The sequence below is a fragment of the Zonotrichia leucophrys genome, chromosome 3 (genome assembly GCF_028769735.1).
Source record: "Zonotrichia leucophrys gambelii isolate GWCS_2022_RI chromosome 3, RI_Zleu_2.0, whole genome shotgun sequence".
In the NCBI taxonomy this organism is placed as follows: domain Eukaryota; kingdom Metazoa; phylum Chordata; class Aves; order Passeriformes; family Passerellidae; genus Zonotrichia; species Zonotrichia leucophrys.
The window spans coordinates 82,478,476-82,500,458 of record NC_088172.1 but is presented as its reverse complement, the minus strand read 5'-3'; the positions used below and the strand labels follow the sequence as shown (position 1 = coordinate 82,500,458).

Here is a 21,983-nt window from a genome sequence, read left to right as displayed (position 1 = left end):
ATGATGGATTATTAATGTAGTTGGCTGGCAGCTGCACTCAAATTCATTGCTGTGGCACCTGCTCAGCAAAATTTGCTGGAAAATCCAGTGGAGATTAGGTTTTGATGAAAAATTTCAAGGCGCTTTTCCCTAATGTGAGCAAGCACAGAGCTCCTGGGTTTATTGAACATTGCAGACCAGCAAGATAGCGATGCTTCTGCCTAAGTGGATGGAAAGTGCTGGGAAATGTGGGCTGCTCCAGCCGGTCTGTGCTGCTCTCCAGCTCCGAGTTCTCCCCAGTCCTGTTGAACAACATCCACAGGCTGTCATTAGCGGGCCCAGCTGCAAATGCCAGGGCCGTGCTCGGGAGGCAATTACCCACGCCTCTGTGGAACTGCGGCACTCGCCCGGAGTGCATTACAGGGAAATACTTATAGCAAAACAGGATGTTGCGAGGGGTACGGAGCTTTTCCTGACCAAGGAGAAAGTGCGTCATGTAACTCGATGATGTTGCTTAACATACGAAATCGCCCTGGTTGTGCGATTAGATAATACGTAGCGTGGCTGACTCGAATTTCTGGTCCTACTTTCTCTTTTCCCCAGACATCAAGCACATGGCTGGAAGCTACAGGGGACGGTCAGGAACCCGGCAGCCTGGGAGCAGCGGGAGTGACTGCTTATGCAGCCCGAGCTATAAGAAATTCAAGGGTAAAGAAATGACAGTTCCTCTGGCTTAACATCAGTGAGCAAAAACTTCCCTCAGCTAGTTAAACGAAGGTTTTGAGATTCACCTAACAAGATCTGTTGTGACTGCTGGCGTGGTTACATTCAGTCCCCAGTTAACCCACCCACAGCCCGTCCGACAGCACGAGCTTCTGAAGGTAAAGCGAGTGCTGCTCCCGGCTGACCCACGCCGGGGAAGCTGCGCTGGCCCCGGCGCTGCCGCTGCCCGGCCATAGCCCGTCCCGTCCGGTCCCAGCCCGTATCATCCCAGCCCGTCCGGTCCGGCCCGCGCAGCCCCGCGCCCGCAGCTCTCGCGGGAGCCGGCCCGAGGCGCGGGGCGCTGCCCGCCCGCCGGCGGCTGCGGGGCCGGCCCGCCCGCAGGGGAAGCGGCGGCTGCCAGGGCGGGCGGAGTCGGAAGCACGACAGCACGGGGCGCTGGGGCGGCGCTGCTGGCGGGGGCGGGAGCAGCTCGGCACTCGCCGCCGTGCTGGGGTCGCGGCGCAGGGACGGAGCCGGGCAGCGCCGGCCCCGCAGCAGCAGCAGGAGCAGCAGCGGCAGGAGGAGGAGGAGCCGCCGGAGCCGCCTCCCGCCGCCGAGCGCGGGGAGCCGCCGGAGCCGCTGCCCCGGGCGGCTTGCGAGCGCCGGGTTGCGGCGCCGCCGCTGCCTGCCGCCGCTCCGCGGGTGAATGAACCTGTCCCGGCCGAGCACGACGGCGGCTTCGCCTCGGGGTCCGGCACCAGCCTCCCTCCGCGCAAGATGGACGGTTTCGCCGGGAGTTTGGGTGAGTGGCGGCGGGACGGGACGGGACGAGGCGCGGGCAGCCCGAGCGCGGCGGGGCCCGGGGCGCGCACCTGCGGCCGGCGGGGATGCCGGAGCCGCGGGCTGGGGCTGCCCGGGGCCGGCCGGGCCGGTGCGTGCGAACACCGCCCGCGGCGGGAGGGGAGGGGATGCCAGCGCGAAATCTGGTCAGCTTCAAACCATCTGTTGCGAGAGCTCCGGCTGCACTTGCCTTCTTTGTTCTTCCCTCGCCGTGGGTCTGCGCTTCCCCAGAACTAGTTGCTTGCCTTTGGGCTGATGGTTTGGCTTATGTGGTTTGGGGTTTTAAAAAATGTTGTTTTGAGTTCTGGCTCTCCCTTTTGCTGCGGGGTGGGAGGGACGCCGTCGGTCCGGGCGCGGCGGGCCCGGTGTCGCGCCGGGAGCCGCGGGCAGCTCTGCCCTGTCCCGGCTCGGAGCGGCTCCGAGGGAGCGCAGCACCCCTGGAAACTTGGGGGCGCTGGCGGCATCCGCGGGAATGTTAGCGGGGCAGTTCCCGGTGTGCGAGCATCGTCCGTGCGCCCGAGGAAGCCGAGCTCCTGCCTGCCGCGGCGGCAGGTTCCTCTGCCGGAGCCGTGGCGTGAGCGAAAACATTTACTGCTTGCTCGTGTAAATGCTGCCAGAAAACTGATAGGCTGCGCTGCCTTCAGTATTATGAAGGCTGCGGCAAATTCCCACCAGCTTATTGAAGCAAAAATCAGCCTAGTTTTTTAGTTTTTCGGGAGACAGATTGCGTGTGCTACCAGGTGTTGCTGATTACACGTGTGAACTGAATATACATTCAAATGTTAGAGTTGTAAACCATGTAAGTTTCCATTTCTGCAAATTATAAGACCATCGGCTTTGCAGTGCTGCCTACCTGCTGCTCTCATCGTATTCACTGCCGCTGCATCTATTGCAGGCGTTTCGTAATCAAACTCACTCCATCTCTTGTAGAATAATAAATCTGTGCCTCTTAAAAATAAGATTAATTTATTTTTACGTCACTCCCGTAAAATCTGTAGTAACAGTGAATAGTTCTCAATTTTCTGGAAAAATTGACTCATTTAAATACTTCTGAGTGTGATCCTAACCTTTCAGGTTTTTGAAATGTCAACTCCAGCATTTTGGGCATCTCTCCAACCCAAACTGGTGCACCATAATTAACAGTATGCTTTGGTAGTTTGGCTCTTGGCCAGGTATACTGTCCTTGCTCAAGTGACTGCCATGGCCATTTCAGATCTGGGGATCAGGAAGCGACACATGGAGGAATTGTACGGGTTCTGTTCCCAGTTTTCCGAGGGAAGATTGTGCCTGTGGGTGACATATGCAAATGTGCCATGGTTAATATTTATGAACCTCTTAACCCAGCAGAACTGATCACCATATCAAAGCGCACCGATATTGCTTTTAACTCGTGCGCTATTGGTCCCGAGAGAGGTCGATATTTAGAAATAACTGGCTTTTGTTGGAAGTAGGAAGAACTCAATTACTGTGAAATAATAAAGCGTTGCTTTCTTGCTCAGGGAGGCTCTCAGTGAGCAGTGCCGTGAGACCGTCGGGTGGCCCAGCACCTTGTGCTGGAGCCGTGATGCGCTCATTGGGGCATCCCATGTGCCTTATTAAGGAGGGGCTCCATCTGGACCTTTAATTTGTCTCGTTGTTTGTTCAGGAAGGCGCTGTGATTTTATGTGAATTTAATGAGGATTTAGCTCAGCTCAGCCTTTTAAAATGGGTATTATGATATTCACTGCTAGTTGGCCTTTGATTTTGCTTTTGTGGCAAGCACTGATGCACAGAGGTTTTCTGGACTTGGGCTAAGGGGAGGGTATTCCCAGAATCTTTTGCTTTGAAGTATGAAACTTTTTGTGACTTTTTTGTTTCCAGGTTTGAATCATGCTGCTTAGTTCTCTTCTGTATTTATAATCACTTGTTGGCTGTTCTAGCTGCTAATGAGCACATAGAGTTCACAAAGATGTGTGAATTGTTCTGAGACCTTTTTTTTTAAACGTCTCTAATTAAAATCTAATGGCTTAAATTTAATTAGCTGTCCGCTAAATGTCTTTTAGGAAGGCCATAAATTAATGTAATTTAGAACGAAATGTAAAAATTAATTACAATTATTGTTGGCAAAACTGTGCCGTCTATGTATGTGCATGCTCAACCAGTCAAGCAAGCTTATTAGAGAGCGAGTTGTCCTTTTAATGCCTCTTGTCATTATCTGGAAGGCAAAATGTTATTACAGATTGTGCCCTCTAGCAGAGGCAGAAATACCTTCTTGCATGTCTCCTGCAGTTGAAAATACTTTACACAGCTGTTTTCTTTTGGCTTCCACATTGAAATTTTTATGAGAATAAACAGATGAAAGAAACCATTTCATATGTAATTTAGAAAATTGTTCGGCTTATTGGCTTAGTAAGTGCTTATGTAGCACTCTACTTACGAGTATACAATTACTGTATACAGTAAAAAAAAATAAATCTATATGCTATGAGTTAACTTGCACAGTTGAAATAATTATTGATTATTTTGATAAAGCACTGAGTTATTTCCCGTTTGCTGTGACTTCAGTACATTTAGAATATCACAGCGATTATTGAATCCCATGCATTATCTCAAGTAGGACAGTTGTATCTCAAATTTGGCATTACCAGTGTGATGGTTGTCAGAGGTCTCAGTGGATTCTGGCCATCTGCTTTTCAGATGCATCCCTCCAAGTCAGAGAATGTGCTCCTGAATGGGAACAAGGAGTCTGTGAGCCTGGGCTCTGCCTGGTGCCCTGGCTGAGACGGGAGCACAGCATGGGCGTCTGGCTCTGGTGCTGCGAGTGCCCTTGCCTCTCAGGGTCCTCATCGAAACAGATCTGCATCAGGGCACACACTGCTCATTCTGCCAGAGGAGTCAAGCAGAGAGTTCTAGCACAAGGAAAAAAAAGGCAAATAGAAAAGCCCATGTGGGAAATAGTGCAGCTAAGGCTGTCAATGAGTGTTGTTCTGCTTCATCCCTGGCTCCTGTTCGATCTGCCCTGCTGCCCTGAGTCTCTTCCACTCTCCTGCTGGTGCCTGCAAGCCCCTGGGCAAGCTGGTTCAGACCTGCCCATCAGAGGGCTGCAGAAGACTGACAGTTTTGCCAAGAGTAATTTTGATTTTTAGGTATCATCGGGGATTGTATTACTTTACTGCCTTGCTGCTTGCCCCTGCTGTTTCAGTGTGTTTCTGCCTGAATTGGCGTGTTGGGGAGTGGGAGAAGCGTGGCAGGTGTGGGAGGGGAGCAGAGGGAGCCTTCAGCTGGGGGCAGGTGGGACCAGGTGGTGCTGACAGCTCCGAGAGTGACTTTGCTGGGTCACTCTGAGGTGCCCAAGGTGTGGGATGTGCTCGATTTAGGCTTGGGAAGAGCCAGCCATGACAGGCTGCCTGGGGCTGCTGAGCATGGAGAGCTCTTTGCTGGACAGTTTTCCATTGCTTTTGGCAGCTGCATTGTTCTCCCTTCTGAGAACGCTTCTGCTCATGGAACTCTGTGACAATAACTCGTGGTAAACAAAGATATGGAAACATTAACCAGATTATAGTAAGTAAATCACGACACCCTTTTCCAAGTTTGTCACCAGTGTATGATGACAATGTGGAAGAGAGCATTTCAAAAGGACTCTCTCCATTATTGACGTCTGGCAGAATAGTAACTCATAAAAAAATGGAGAAGTTTCAAGTTCTGATTTCAAGCCATGGCTTTTGTGCAGCTGTGCAGGATGCCCTGAAGGTTAGAAGGAGTCTTTCTGAAGGATTCTCTATGGTTGAAAATATTTTCACAGAGAAATTACAATCACTCTTATCTTGAAGTCTCAGGCAAGCGGAATAATTTAGGAATTTTTTAAAAGATCCTTTGAGCCTGTGCATTTTGTTTTCAGAGAACTAGAAAGTAAAGGAGAGCTGAAATTATGAAGCAGAGATCAGTGCTTTGCTCTGCTGTTGTTGTTACTGGAGGAAGAACTGGAGGCATAATAAAAGAGAACAAAATGTAGATATTGTACAAAATGATAAAAAAAGAATCTGTTACTGTGTATGTAGTGCTACTAACTGCAGTTAATATGCTAACCTCTTACTGGGGGGTGACATGGAGATAAGTTCATATCATTTTGCCCCATTTCTTTTCCTGGGTATGGTGCAGAAGCTGTCTGTGTCAGGCAGGTTCTGAGGCAGTGTTAGAAGTGTGTTCTGCTCCCCAGCCCTGCAGGAACCAGCAGTGCCTGTTGAACCTGTGGCTTTGCTGAAACCCAGTAAGGCTTCTCCAAAGCCCCCAGTCTGTGGGGGCAGAGCTGCTGCAGGGCTCAGGCAGAGAGGATCTTGTGGTCGCTGGTGCCGTGAGCCTGGAAAGCGTGTGTGCATGATGATTCATCCCTGGCTGGGCTCACTACCGAGAAAAATGAGTGTGTGGGGTATTTGTCATTTATTTGGGCTAGAATATTAAGTTTTATCGTTGCCCGTCTAGACTGCAGAAGTGGCCGTGGTGCTGCAATGCGATTGCTCATAGCAACAGCGAGCTCAGCCCAATTCACAGGGCTCTGCTCGTGGGATTGCTCTGTGCTATTGTCACTGTGCTGCTCTTCAGAAAAATAAAAACTTTGGCAGGACATCATTCTCCCCTGCCTGAGAGGGATGGCCTTGGCTGGTGCCAGGGGGGATTAAACTGCAGCAGCAAGGAGGGAACAGGCTGTTTGCTTTAGAAACTTGGTGGCTGCAGCTCACCTTTTGCTAGAGTTCCTTAGTTCATGTGCAGTGAGGAGGAACCCTTTGCTCTCTAGCCAGCTGAAACTCAAAGGATTGTGTGTTTAAAAAACAATTCTTTTTTGCACAGAGTAATTGGCAATATGTGCTCTCGTTGTGAGTAGTGTCTCAAACACAGGAGCCTGTTAGAACAACTTCTCTTAGAATATCTTTCTCCTTTAGAAGGGCTTTTAATGCTTGGGATGCTTAGAATAATTTCTGTCCTCACAGTGTGTTTTTCATATTCTGTAACTGAATACTTTTGATATGGCAGTAGAGTTATATGACAGGGTTGTCTCTTGCCTAAAGAACCTACTCTGAGGATTTTTTATGCTTTATATCATGAAGTACGTAAGAGGGGAAAATTGGGCAAGAACAGTGTTCTTAGAAGTTCTTTGAAGCAGCATTTTGTTTTGTAAACATTATTATTATTATGGTGGATTGTGTTGTTAGTAAGTACAGGGTGATCTGCATGTCACTCCTTGCTCTTCTGAGCTGCTTCCCTTCTTGGTGTGGTTTGTATCAATTACTGAGGTTTATTTTTCCTGTCTCTCTTTAGGTCCTTGCTAAACCTAATCCTTAATGAATGCGATCATAAGGCCAAGAATGTTGTTCCTGTTTTACCCACACATAATGTAATGGGAAGGCTGGTAGAGGATAATTAATTTTATAGCACGTGGCATGTATGATGACAGTGCAAGTCTCATTGCTCTTGCTGGTGTTGAGCATTTCTAGTAGGGACATTCTTCTGTTTAGGAAGTGAAAATCACCTGATAAAGAACTTTTTTCTTTATAATAAGCTTAATTAAGTTCCTTTTTAAGAAACCTTTCTGCAGTAACTTAGGAGCTCAGGTGGAACCACTGCTCACCTCGCTTTTCCTCTCTGTAAACAAGTGAGCACAAGGAGTTTAAAAGAGGAATTACTTGCCTCTTTTTCTTCATCTGCTTGTTTAAATTGATGCAGAATTCTAGTTTCCTGGGCTTTTCTTTAACTGAATGCTGAAGGATGGATAACTGGACACCACATGGTTATGTGCAATTTTTTTCTGAAAGGCTGAGTGCTCTTTAGGAAGTACACATATGGGCATTCAGCTTGCAAAAGCTTGTGTCCATGGAGCAGTTTGGAGTCTGAACAGATCGTTCAGTCAGTGCAAGTGGATGGGTGGTGCTGATGAAAGGGTGGGATGTGGAGAACAACACTATCACCATTAAAAACCTGAGTTTATTGCTTAATCTTGGAACATGCAGAAAGTTTTTTCTCATTTTGCCTTTTTCTTCCTCCTTCCTGCTTCCTTTGTTATTTTTGTGTGGCTTTTTTTACTCCATGGTGCAAGTATTCATGTTACAAACCATCAGTGAGTGCTACAATATTAAGCTTTCTGCCCTGAGTCTCCTTACTGGGTTGAATGAGCTAGGGTTTTTTAATCAGTTTTTTTGATTGTTTTACCTCTCTATGGTTTGCCTCTTTTGCTTATCCTCGATAGTTTCAGTCCAAGTAGCTGTGTCTTCTTGTTCTTTAACTGCTGGTTTCTTGATCCCTTTCCTGACTTTGTTGGCTGCACTGCCCTGCTTTGCATGACGGTGCTGTCCACAGGGAAGGACAACCACCTTTCACCAAGTGTTTGCAGAATCCACCTTCTTTCTTTGGTTGGTGGTGTTCCCTGCCTTCCTGCCCCATCTAGTGATGTGGAATGCATGCTGCTGTAGCTTCTTTAGCAGGATATTTTTGAGTGCAAATCCATCTTATTCTAGAAGCAGGCTTACTTTTTGTATTTAATATCTCTTCTTTCTGGAGTTGCTTGTGCTTGTGAGTGACTCTTGTGCATAATAGAAATGCAATGTGAGGGGCAAGAGCAGGAACAACAGCTGTGCACTGCAAATGGATGCGATATATTTTGTACAATTACATGGGATTTTCTGTTAATTAAATTGGAGAAAAATATTCACTGTTGTCTGTCACCTGGTTCTCTTGTTTTGCTGAAGCTCCACTCATAGCTCTAAAGGCAGTGTTCCAGCCTGGAGCTGGTTCCCATTTCTCTGGCCAGTTTTGAGCTTAAAAAGTGTGGCAGGGGGAGGCTGAAACCAGACTGGCTTATGTTTGATTGTATTTTGGATTTGTGTAAACAGTCTTAAGGCATCAAGCTAAATTGGCCAGCTTCCATAATCCTCTGGGAAAACTGGGAGTTTGGAACCCAGTGGATAAATGAAAAAAATGATCCTAAGCCCCAGATTTGGCTCCCTAAAGGGATGCTGTAAATTAGTTAGATCTAAAAATGTGGTTTAGTTAAAGTAAATGAAAAAGTGTTTTCATGAGAACCTTGTAATTTTAAAGACAAAAGAGTTGGGTTTCTTTATTCTGAGTTGAGACACAAAAGCGAGAAAATGGCTGTTGACAAGAAATTTATATTTGCTGTCCAAACAAAGAGGTAATGATTTCACCACTTTTTATGGTTTTTAATGAGATCATGACGTAAGGGTACTAGAAATTGTTTTAAAATGCTTAAATTACTCATTGGCTGAGGTAAGCAAGCCTGCACATTCATAACTAATTAAACAATGCCAAATATACATAAGATGAATGGTAGGACTATTAGTTTCCTTACAGTTTACTATATGGTAATTTTCTTCTCTATTGAGAACAGAAGAAAAATGTCGCTTTCTCATCAATGTTCTGATAAGCTTTGTGCACATCTCTGTAGGAAAGAACAGCAGTAGAATGGGCTTGAGTTTGTTTCCATCCCCCTTTTTTTCAGTCACAAGCAGACCATGCCATTTCCTGCTCTGTGTGCATTATATGGATATTTCCTTCATTAGAACACAAGATTTGCATTGCCACTGGTGCAGTTTGGGAGTTGTTTGGATACAATTTGATTGAATGGAATTTCAGAAGAGCGTTTCTAAAAATGTGCTTTTCAGTATTTCCAAAGAGAGGTGTGGAAAGGAGGGACCTCCAGAGGTCAGAACCATAAATTAAACTCTTTCAGCTGCAATACTCATGTCTGTGTAGTATCACTTAGCTTCTTTAAACAAGAGCTCTAACAAGGAGGTAATTACAACTTTGTTTAACTATGAAATTCTGCATTGAGCTGCTATCCCCTCCTCTCCCAGAGTGTGTTGTGCAAATGCCATCGGAGAGACCTGACAGACAGTCAGTGGTTTGTGTGGCTGTGGTGCTTGCCTTCTGAATTCTAAACATGTCCATTAAAACTATGAGGCAAGAGGGACAATAACAGGCAGTACAAACTCTGGTTTTGTTTTTTATTTTATAATTTGAATTTTTTTTTAATATTCTTTCACAGGTTAAGCAGGAAGCAGCACTGAATCCATCTGCATGTCTATTTTCTAAGCATTTAATGATGGCATTTTTCCATGAAAATTATATGACAGATTGAAGAAAGATGACATGTTGGCAGCCCTGTTCTCCAAATCTGGACTTTTTTCTGTATTTTCTATAATCTGTGACTGTAGTATTTTCTGAGAGATGCTTGGAAGGGATTAAGTGTCGGTTCTAAACAAAGAGTTGGGTGATTTGAGATATTTTCAAAGGAGCTATAAAAATAGAAATTGCCTCTCTTCCTCTTAAGCATAGAGAAAAGTGGGTCTTAGGTATGGTTGTAGAAAACAGTTCAGATTCTTGTAAAACAGTTTTTTTTCTCCTCCTGAACACTTTATTTGGCTTATTAGTGGTTCATTAGAAATAGTATTCCAGCATGGTACTACTCCTGTGCTGTTTGGTAGAGTAACTAATTGGAATTGTTGATACAAACTCTAAACAGGAAGAAACAAATGCTGGCCCCCAAGTGCCGTAGAGCTTTTGGTGGTGCATTTCCAAAGTCTATCCGGCATATTAGGCGGTAATGGTGTTACAAACTGCTACACATTTTTAGGATCCAATTGGACAATTGTTGCAGTTTGGAGATAATTTCTGTGTGAGGTTAACATCACGCCTCAGGCTTTTGCCTGCCAGCTGGTTTAGGTGCAAAGAAAACAGATAGAAGCTGGCAATCTTCAGATTTGTAAACTCTGAAGATTAAAGCCAACCCAGCCAAGAACTGAAAAACAATCCCACTTTATTCATGATGTGGACAGATATGGACTCAAAGTTATTGTTTAATCACAGAATGGTTTGTCTTGGAAGGGGCCCTAAAGATCATCTAATTCCAGGTGTCCCTGCTGTGGGCAGGGACACCTTCCATTCAACCAGGTTACTCCAAGCCTCATCTAAAGACAAATTTAATTCTGAAGTAGTCTTCCATTTTTCATTTTCAGATGCCAAACCTTTGGGTGTTAATGGTTGTTAGTTAAACTCTGGAGGGATTCAAGCTGTGGGCATCAGGTTGGTGGATATTGCCAATCTTTGATCTTAGTGTACTGCAGAATGGTTTATTATGGGTTAAATATCGTGGTGTGCATTAGGAAATATTTGTTTGGAGGAATCTTATATTGCTTTTTCTTTGGGGTATTTTGTCAGTGAGCTGGTGTGGTGTTGTGTGGGACTCTAATTTGGCGCCCTACTTACTGAACTGGAGATAGGAGACCAGTTTTTCTTTATATCAAGTCATATGAGTTTTGAACAGCTATTTGATCATTGATTTTGTGTGTGTGTGTGCCAGGCTTGTGGCTCTGCTACAGGAATGTTTGGATGTGTGTATGGTATTCTGCTTGTATGAGTTTGGGAGGGCATTTTATTTAGTTAGTAGTCAAATGTGGAAGTCATCCTCCACCTTAGAAACAAAGAGTGTAAGCTGTTTACTACTGGATTAAGGTATTTGAAGCATTGTTAGAATGGAGATTTTATCTCTGCCTATCAATTCAGTTATTGCCTAGCTAAATAATACAGGTTTTTGTGTAGAGATTCTTGCTAACATGCTTTTAATTATCTGCATTTACTTAACTATTATTTGCAGTAGAAATTTCAATTTCCTGCTCCTATAGCTACAGCAGGTTTACCTGCAGAAGGGCTCTAATTTGGCTGCTGGTTTTTGTGAATGAAAGGCAATGTTACTGTGTCTTTCCTGTAGATCACAAAGGGGGTGGTTTTTTCCAAAGCTGTAGATGAAGTGACAGGGAATTGCAGGAAAGTGAAAGAGAATTGACAAGAACGCTTGCGTAGGGTATTTGTCAATTCATGCAGATTTGTGTTTGATAAGATCACTTATGTCTCCCTTTCAGCCTTTAATTGAAGCTAATTTAAACAGATAAAAGTTTAATAGTCCTTATTTTAGTTTCCAGAACTAATTGGGGAATTTCCAGACTGTGGTGTCTGCATATGTATATACATAGTAACACACTCACTGACATCCCCCTACCCTCTCCCCCAGTTTTATTTACAGGATTCAGAGTCTGGCCACCCTTCTAGTAAAGGAGCTTTCCCCAGTATCAAATCCAAACTTGTCCTGATGCAGTTTTGTGTGTCTTACCACTTGTTTCTTGGGAGACTGACCCCCACCTTATATATAACTTATCTCTTATGGAATGTAGCCCTATCTGGATTTACTTTTTGTATGTGTGATTAATGCACCTTTGGTTTCCTGTCAGTATTACTGGATCTTGATTATCTTAAGCATTGCAGAATGTATTTTGGTTATGAAAAACTTTAGGCTAACTTTGAAGTAGCTTTATTTTTTTTTTTCGCTCTTTGCCGTGTTGCTTTTTATGGAGTCTTTTACATGCAGCATATGGGTTAAAACTCAAAATACCTTCAAAGTTAAACTCATTAGCTGGGGAATTTACTAGAAAAAAGTGATTTGCCTCAGATGAATGCAGCTAAGAAGCTGCATTTTGGCAAACAGCTCTTCTGTACTATCATACACTCTTTGGGTATGTATTTTTAGAAGAAAAATGGGTAGGCTTGATGTCATCTAAGACTTCCCTGTTGGCTCTGAACCCCAGTTTTCTTCATCAGTTTAACTACTCTGGGATGTTACCAACGCTTGTGTTGCAGTACTGGCTTAACAGCCTTGGGTACTGGTTCCTGCCTTTGATCTGCATCATTCTTTGTTGAGAAACAGTGGTGCAGAAACAGCCATTTCATAGTGATTTCCATCAGCCTCCTCAGCTTTCATGTGTGTGCTAACACCCCCCTTCTCTGTCACAGGCAGTTCCTGTTGTGCCCTACATTCTCCTCCAGGCTCCTTGGTGGCCTTGAGCCAGCCCTGTGCTGCCCATGGGCACTGTCACACTGGGGAGCAGAGCCAGATCCCACTGGATTTGGGGCAGGACCCTTGAGATGGAAACCATCTCTGCTTCTCTCTGCTGGTTCCCCTGTGGATGTGGTCCTGAGGGATGTGTGGGGAGCCTGGGCGGTGTGACAGCACAGACTTCCATGGGGTTCAGCAAAAATAGGGGAAATGCTAATAATTACATCTCACATATGGTCTTGACTTTGTGAACAAGCAGTTTGGTAGCAGGGAGGGAAAGGAAGATGTTTGCCCCTGGAATGAAGGCCTCTAGTGGGAGACTGCAGGAGCCACCCCAGTGAATTCTCTTCATGGAGGGTTTCATGGGGATGCTGACAAGCTGCAGCTGCTGGAGGGATGCTCTGCAGAGCAACTCGTGTTTCTGCCTGTTGTGTTAGACTGCTGTGACATGTGCTCCTCATTGTGGGCACCCAGATTGTCCAACACTCTGTAACTTAGTAGAACCACCCATCCCCTCTCCAGTACCTTTGTGGATGCCTTGTTGTGATTGTTTGGGGATTTTTTAATCTTTTATTCCATGTGGAATATTGTTTTGTTCTTTACTGAATGCCATTTAACTTCAGGTTTTTGCTGGAAAGCTCTTGAGGTTGTGTATGGCATGCTTGCCATGGGCTACTTTTATGTCACATCACCCTTTTTCTAACCTGTGCTTCCCTCAGATGCCGATTCTAGTGATTTCAGTGTTATAGAAGCAATCATCTGTCTCTTGGAAACAGATGTTAGAATAGGTTTTAGTCACTTAGCTCTTGTGCTATGTGAACCATTTGTATTCTCGAAATGGAAAACTCAATCCCCTTGATGCTCTGATAACATAATGTCTTTCTGGGCCACTTCCAGGCATCCTGGAGCAGAAGGGTGCTGCTGGTTGTTGCACTGTACTGGCTGTTCAGTCCAACAAGATTCTGCTCCTTGGTTCTCTTCTAACAAGAACCATCCCTGTTATTCAGTAAGATAATGGCTGCCATATGGTTTTCTTAATTACCCTCTTCTCTTCTAATTTTTCATGTGTGCTTATGTTCTACAAGTTTCAGGGGACCACCTTCCATGCTAGTAGAACACTGAAAGTAGGTAACTTTCTGTGTTTAGAAACTTGTTAGAGCTACACTTTTTCAACATATAGCAGATAACCATAAAGGCATTTATATTAGTTTTTTATACTCTGAGGTACATTCCACTTATTTGTTAATCATTATTGGTTTGATTGTTTTGTTTGACGTAACCCATTTTTCCAAGGCCTTTTATTGCAGCAATTACACATGTACAAGGTGAAACTTAGAAGGAAGTGCCGCATCAGATCACTGGAGATTCTCTGCTGCTTTTACAGCTAATTTTTATCTTTTGTGGTGTTAAAGTTAATGATTTCTTGCTGTGCCCACTGTTTCACATGCATAGTGTATGTTGTATCTGCTTTACTATTGAGAGTGTTTTTCTGAACCCACATGTGTCAATGTAATTCATAGGAAACTTATCTTTTGTAAGATAAGTTTTGTAATTGAACATACAAAGTTGTATTTAGGTGCTTTCTAGTGCTGCCTCTTTTATTGCTCTAGCAACTGGCTCGTAGCAGTCATAGAGAGTAGTTATAACTACCAATAGGTACTGCAGCTCTTCTCTTACATATTGTGATCTTTTTTTTTGCCATGTGTGGTTCTGCTCTCATTTTGCATTTCACTTTTCTACTCCCTTTTGAGTAAGCTGCATGTTGAGCAGTTCATCTACTTTCTACCTACCATAAAAACCCTCAGTTTTAGTTTTGAGGCAGTAATTTGTAGTCCTTTAGCAGGTCAGTGTTCTTGTTATTACAAAACCATTTCTGAAGGTGTCAGCAAGAGCAAACCAGATGGAGTCAAGCTCTGGTGGTGTTCTCAGTGCATTCCCTGCTTGGAGGGTGGACAATGCACTGCTGATACGGGAGTGTGCCTTGCTCTGTGTGTGTGAGATCATCACTGTGGTGTGATCATCACCTTGCTGTGCTGGGGGGAGAGCTGCACCCATCCCATGGCTTCTTGGGAAGCAAGACAGAAGTCTTGTTGGTTTTGGTTTTTTTCAGCCTGCTTTTATAACACCCCTTCAGGTGAATAATGAGTACTGGCTGTATTGAGGGCAGTAGGGTGAGGAAAACAAAAGGTAAGCACTTGAAGGCCAAATGATTCCTTGTATAAAATACTTAGGATTGATTAGCTGTGTGCCCATCAACATGATAATGCGTGTGTTTCTGCAAGAAAATCAGCTAATTCCTGGTCTGAGTTTCCAGGCTAGATGGTTTATCTCATGGTGATGGCTTTCTCACGTCCAGGGTGACAGCAGGAACTCTGTTCCTGTAGTCATGTTGGGTGAAAACCTTGAGTCTTGCAGAGGAGCTTTGGGATGCTGAGTGTTGTAGACTCAGCTTTGCTGTCCCCAAGGAGCCGAGGGGCAGGGGCTGCACAGTGCCACTGCCTGTGGCTCTGGTGGTCACCCTTGGTGGCTGTGTGGGAGATTACTGGCAGGACCCATTTGTCACTGAGTCTCTGGAGGATGTGGGGAAGTGAGTGGGCAGATAGTGGTCTGAAAACTTGGTTTGGAAACGGTGAAGATAACACAGTGTAAAGAAATAAAGAGGGTGCCTGGGGCTGCGTGCTGCCCAGTATGGCCAGCCTGCGGTCTGGTTCCCCTTGCACAGACCCGGCTGTGCCCGTTGGGGAGCTCCTGGTGCCAGCATGGTGGGTGGAGGTGGGTCACTGCACAGCCCACAGGTGGAAATGACTCCTTGAGGTGTGAAGGCTGCAGGACAGATGCTGTGAGGGAGGAAGAGCAGCTTGGTGTGCTGGTAGAGCACTGGGGGAGACAGTCGGATGCTGTTGAACATCCCAGTACTCCCCAAATCCCAGCCACTTTCTTCTCCCTCTGCTGCTTTCCCTCCGCTTCTCCCTGTCCTTCTTCTGCCTCTCTCAAAAGGGTGTGTGAAAAGACAGAAAGAAAATCCTTTCTCAAAACCTTCTGGGAAAGCCTGATCTTACACATCCACCTCTGTCATTGTGTCTTCTCAAAAATCAAATATAAACGAACATTGTATTGTTTTCTTGACCAAACCAACCCCAAACTTGATCTAATTATCCCATTTAATTATCATTGTTTGTCTTGCTGTCCTTATAAAGGCAGTTATGCATATCTTCCAGATGAGAAAATGTGTTTTAATTTCATTTTACTGTTCTGTATGCTAAATGAAAAAATAAGCCAACCTAATTCCCTTAGAATATATATTTTATGGAAAACATATATTCCCTTAGAATGTAGATTTATGGAAATACCTGAAATTAAGGAGTCAATAATTTAAACCTAATACTTCATTTATAAGACTTGATTTTGAGTTTCATATTCTAAAGCTAGTGTGTTGTAGAGCAGGTAATCATAGAAAAGGCAAATAAGTATCAGATTACAAAACTTTTTTACATCAAAAATATGACCATATGTGCCTCTGAATAATTCCAGATGGAAGGCTGCTGGTTTATAATTTGCTTTATATTACATTTCTTCAGAATTTTTTGCCTTTTTTTTTTTTCTTTCATTATTGTTGCAAATCCAGAGATATATTACAAGCAGAAAAAAGTAAAGAGTGCGAAATAATAGTTTATGCCAGCAGACTTTTAGGTTGGACATTATGAAAAATTTCTTCACAGGAGGGGTTGTAAAGCATTGGAATGGGCTGCCCAGGGAAGTGGTGGAGTCACTGTCAAAGAACAGTATGGCATGGAGGACTTGGTTTGGTGGTGAGCATGGGTTGATGGTCAGACTTGATGAGCTTAGAGGTCATTTCCAACCCTAAGGATTCTGTTTCACTTGTAAATCCCATTCCCAAAGTCTTGGTTGCATACTTGAACTAGCAGGGGTGTCAGGTTTGGATTGGTCATCCAGACTTTTTCATACATTATTATTTAGTCCTGAGTGATCTCATTTTAGAGCACAATTCTTTTTTAATATGTATTTTAAGAAGCCTATTCAGATGCTTATTGAGAGAGTTCCCAAAGTGAATGCAAAATCTTTCAAATAAAAAGGGAAAAACTTGAGAAAGTTACAAACTTCTGAAAACGTGCAAAAAATAGTATAACAAAAGTGGTTTTGCAACCTTGGCTTTGTTTGCTGACAGTAGTGCAGCATGGAATTCCTTTTGAAAGAAACATACTCTTGAAGCTTGTCAGCTTACTCTGCTCCATAAGACCTCTTTTAACAGTGTTGTGTTACAAAAGGAACCTTGGAAATAGGCACAAGCTTGGTTCATTTTGTCAAAGGCAGTGGTTGAATATTTTGTCTCAGTAATTGCAGCTGCACTTTCATGGCAAGGTGAGAAAAATGTAATTTTAGGTTTTAGTTAATGAAGCTGTAATTGTTGCTGTGTGGGAGGTCACCTGGGGCTCCCTTGGGGGTGGGTTGTAGTAATCCTCTTACCCTCCTGCCCTGGGCACCTTGGTCAGTCTTGATCCCCACGTGGAATGCCTGAATTGCAATTCTGGTCCTCATTAGTCCTTGCTTGCTTGCTCTTTATGATAGGTACTCTTTATGATAGAGCACCATCAAGTTCATTCAGGAAGATCATTTCAATTCTTACTATTTGTGTCTATCCTATAGCATTTTCCTTGCATCTTTTTATTTACTAATTTCTCACACAGTATTTTAACAGTATTTCATAAGTCTCTATTGTAGGAAATAAGAGGCATACCCATGTCAATAGATTCTTTATGTTTAATTTCACTCAGAACATCACATGGAGGGAGTCCATATGCAATGTATTAATAACACAGATGATGAGCTTGCCATAAAAAGTGCCTGTTCCAAGTTGCTTTTTCATCTATATCCTCCTTGTTTTTATTTGTTTATTTCCCCAAAATCAAATTTCAGGGCTTTAAGAAACCCTATGTACTGTATTTACTTGATGGCAGAGGAAAGTATGGGGTTTAGTTTTGGCCATGGCAATCACAATGAATATCTGGAACATCTGAATAATCAGAACAATCAGAATATTTGGAAAACTAATTTCCATGTCTGGAAACTTTATCCTTCTTTTATTACTTCTTGGGGCTAAATATTGATTAAATTACTGATTATTCAGGAGTCATGTGAAATACAAAATGCTTCAGAGCCTTATGGTTTTAAGCCTTTAGAAGCTTGCCCCAATGCCTTTGGCTGGGCCATATAATTAAAGAGATGTTCGTCATGTGCATTGCTGGGGTATTAACTACTTGTGTCTGCAAAATGGGGATTTTCTTTTTGTCATGCAGGCCAAGTGAGTTCTGTGGTATGTGCTTTTTACAATAAGTGCAAATGTGTGTATAAAAAAAAAAAATCAGATCAGTTTCAATGATGTAACAAATATCTGCAGCTTAAGAGAAATCATCTTGATTTCTCAAAAAGCATCATCTTTTTTGCAAAGTGCAGTTTGAGTAAAATAGTTTCTGGAGTACAGAACCTCCTGTGCAGTGCTATTTCTGAAATGCTGCTAGGAAAGAGGCCAGGATTAGAAGGGGAGCAAAATTTAGCAGTATGGAGGACTGGGATTGCTAATGGTAAGCTTTTTCTCATGCTTCTGACTGTACCATTTTTATGGTCTTTTAGAGAGGAATATTGTGGTATTTCTCATAGGCTCAATTATTTCTGTGGTCATCTTTATCTGTCGTTTAGACTTCTTTTGGTTCAAATTCTATACTTGTGAAGGATTTTATCACTTTTCTATGAAACCTTTGCCCTGGTCCTTTAGCATTTTAGATGAAAGCTGTCCTCTGCAGCTAGAAATTCCCATTAACTGGCTTGTTTCTCACACAGAGTAAGTTTAAATGTATTGACAAGCCCTAGTGTATAAAGAGGAGGTTGTTTCCTTGCAGTTGCTTTCAGAAAACAGGGGAGTGAAGGAGCTTTTGCAATATCAGCCTTGTTTGCTCAGTTGCTGTTATACCAACCCCCTCAGAATTGCTGCTTTGTAAATGAGGCCCTACCTACTGTTAATTATTTTTAATTCTAAAATTAATTCAGTTTGGTGAGCATTTAACCTGGAAGACTTGCCTTGACATGTAAGCCAAATTAACTTGCATGGTGTGGTGTTCTTTGCATGCTTTTTTTTATTTTTTTAAAGAGTTGATGTAGCAGCAGTAAGGAACAATCTGGCATTTCTTAAAATTTGTGGTGATTCCTCTGCATTAGGGTTTCAGGAAGACACTGTCACCACACCCTCCAGCAGCTCCCTCTTCTCTGGGGACTCTTTTTCCGGGTATTTCCTATGGTGCCTGTGAGATTCATCCTTTCGGAATTTGACGGAATTTGGCAAAACCTGCCCACCTATGCCTTTGTAAGGGATGGAAGGCTGGAATGTGTGTGTGTGATATCTGGGAGTTAATTATGACAGAAACTGTATTTTGGAGTAGAAATGTGTAGCTCAGTCAGTTACATCAGCACCAATATTCTGTGTGGAGCACGAGGGAGATGGTGTGGGGTGGGTGCATAATTGTGGGATCTCAGCACAGCAGGCCTGATGTGCTGAGACACGGAGACAACCCTTGGGGGGCTCGGAGGTCCTGGAACGTGGCCAGAAGTGTCTGGTGGTTGGACTTTGACCCAGCACAGGAAACATCACCTGTATGAGGATGGGAGAATCACAGGGGATAAATGGTGAAGAGATTGATTAGTTATAGTGTGAAACACAGGGTTTAGAATTACGGTACAGGGGGGTTCTAGGGAGACAAGATGGAGGAATTGGGGCGTGTCCTGTCCTTCTTCTTCTTGTCGTCCATCTTCTGTGGTGGTGGTGGCACTTTGGGATTGGTTTTTACTAAAGGTACACTTGTCAATAAGGGTGAAAGGTATTGGGGGGGAAAAGGTAAATATCTTATATGTAGTTTTGGGTATAAAGATAACTTACTGCCCCGAGGGCACGCAGTGTGCTCATGGCTGACATGCTGTGCGGACCTCTGTCGGGCCAAGAGAAGATATTGTAGATAAAAAATTAATAAATGCTGGAGACCGAAAAAACCTGAAGACTCCTTTTGTCCTTTGGAGCACGGGCTGCCCCAAGGCCATCCCGAGCCTTTCTAGGCCATCAAAAACAGCCGAGAACGGGACACATAATCAGTTTAAAACATGGCTGAGTTGGTTTTTCAGTCTTCCAGCAGGAATTGCCTTTGAGTAGAAATCAGGAATGAGTGGCACAGGCCCACCTGGAAGTGATTTGCTGCAGGTATGAAGATGTAAGATTTGAAAGGAGGAGAGGGATGCTGTAAATGTGAGGCATGCCTGCCTCCCCCGGCCTGTCCTTTCACACAGGCTGATGGTGTTCCCTCAGGTGAGATGTGGGCTGACACACGACAGGAGACACCATTAGATCTTGAAAGAAACACTGAAATATTTTAATTAAAAGCAGATGTGTGGGGGAGAGGATGCCTTAGGAGCACAGGTGATTGCACAAATAACCAAAATGTGTTGAAAGAGAAGGTGATGAATTGCACAAAAATCTAGAGGATTGTTGAGTGTTAAAGCTCAGTGATGCAGTTGATTTCTTCATAGAGAAAGAAATTCCCCAGCATTACTCAAAAAAGCCATGGTTTTTGGCATGGCCATCTTTATAAATGGATACTTTTTGGTCTGAAAGTCATCTTGTGATCACTTTGCTCTTTCTGTATGGGTATGTTTGAAGTTTTTAGTGTGAGTGAAGAAGAAAATGGTAGGTATGTTCTTGGTTCTGAAAAACATTGATGCTCCCTAATAAAACTACTAACTAAGGGTTGTAATTTTTAAAAAATTCCCTGTACAGGTATTCTCTGGTTAAAATGCTTAAATATAAATGTTTCAGATGTATGTTTGTGTCTGGATAGATAATGGTTTCTCCATATCTTTTTGGTGGTCTAATCTCCTTTAATTGTCTAAATAAGCAAATCTCAAGTGACATGGAGATGGCTGTGGGTTGAGAGTGCAACTGTACAATTGTTTTCTTGTTATTTTAGTAGACATGTCTAAACTTCTTATTTGTATAACCTTCCTAATTAATTTAATGAACTCTACTGATATTAGATGCAACTGCATACTTGGTTCAAATGTCTGAGTGGTTATTCAGTTTTTTTCTATTTTATAAATGAATTACTCAGATATATCTGTTTAAATCCTATATTTCTCATGCTGCACTATCTTGAGACATGGAGTCTCATTTGCTTGGGCTGCATTTTTGTAAGTGACACTTGACAAGCCAGCAGACAGGAATTTAGAAACTGATAAGTGTTGGCATCTTTAGTTACTGATCACATTCTGCCACACATGCCCTCACAATGGGTTTTTAGGTTTTTGGTTCCTCCCCTTGCATCTGTTCCTGCGGGGCTTATTCTTTGCTTGTTGGCTGATTTGCAGACACATGTTAGTTGAGTTATTTTTGTGTTATATTTCTTTTCAGTGAGGGAGCCTGCAAAAACTGTTGCAGTGAATGTGTATTTGCACGTAGCTTAAGCTATGCATGTAGGTTGCTTTGCTTTGCAACAGTTTATGCATGCTCAAAATGTTCATTTGCAATCTGGCAAGAATGGTGAGGAGTTCAGCATTTAGCATCTTTGCCATGTTTTCCTTCTTTTCACATATGTGATTGTAAAAATGGCACTCAGTTCAATAACTGCTTGTACAGCACGTGCAGAAACTCTTACAATACAGGCTGTTTTCCAAATGTCAGAGATGCATTCTTGGTAATGGTTGAGTGTCTGCAGGATGTCTCAACCTCTATTTTTTATTATACATTAGTGCATGAATTCTCCAGTATTTTAACTTCTGAAGTTATTTTCACCCAAGTCCATTCACCTCAGTCTTCATGATTTGCTTGTGGGCTTTTTTGAAAATGCCCACAACTTGAACAAATATAGAGTGAGTGAATTTTTTTTGGAGGTGTAGTGCTGGATGGGCCTGTTTTCTTTTTTTCTCCCTTCATTCTTCCCCACAGGCCATCAGTGAAAATTAAATTCTTCAAGATATTACTTTTCCAAATGAAAATAGACTTTTCAGTGAGTAGATTAGAAATGTTTTTGTGACTACAGGAAGAAGGAAGATCTGTGTTTGTGTAAGAGACAGCTTATTGCTGGCTTTTGTCTTAGTGTTGGGTTCTACTGGCAGCTGCACTTTTCTTCAGTTCCACCTAAATTATGGCCAGGTTCCAGCCTTCACAGTAAATTTCAATTAGACTTCTAAAGCTAATGTGAACTTTAGACACACTGTATCTTCATTGTATTCTTTAGCAAAAAAGTAATTTTTTCTTCTGTATGCTACATGTGTAGAGTAGACTGGTTTCACATTCTTCAGAGAGCGGGAAAATTCTGTCAACTTCTGGTTTAAATGATCAGATATTAAAACAAGAAATCCCTTGCCATGTTCTTGACAGACTCTCTGTTGGGAGGACCGTCCATCAACATAAATCAGAGTTATCACATCGGACTCTGCTCAAGTTTTTTCAACATGTGCAATGAAAGCACAGCAGGCCAGGTCCCCTCTCCTTGATGGGGTTCTCTTGATCAACATCAGCTGAATTTCTGACCCA

At 43.3% G+C, this 21,983-nt stretch overlaps 1 protein-coding gene across 1 annotated transcript in view; it reads left to right on the top strand.

Moving 5' to 3' along the window:
• Positions 1–1,152: 1,152 nt before the first annotated feature.
• Positions 1,153–21,983, top strand: part of EML4 (EMAP like 4) — a 147,284-nt gene continuing 126,453 nt past the window's right edge. Inside the window, exon 1 of the mRNA XM_064709006.1 lies at positions 1,153–1,483. Coding sequence (XP_064565076.1) covers positions 1,459–1,483 — 25 coding nt within the window. The 5' untranslated portion in view covers positions 1,153–1,458. The remainder of the gene's footprint in view (positions 1,484–21,983) is intronic.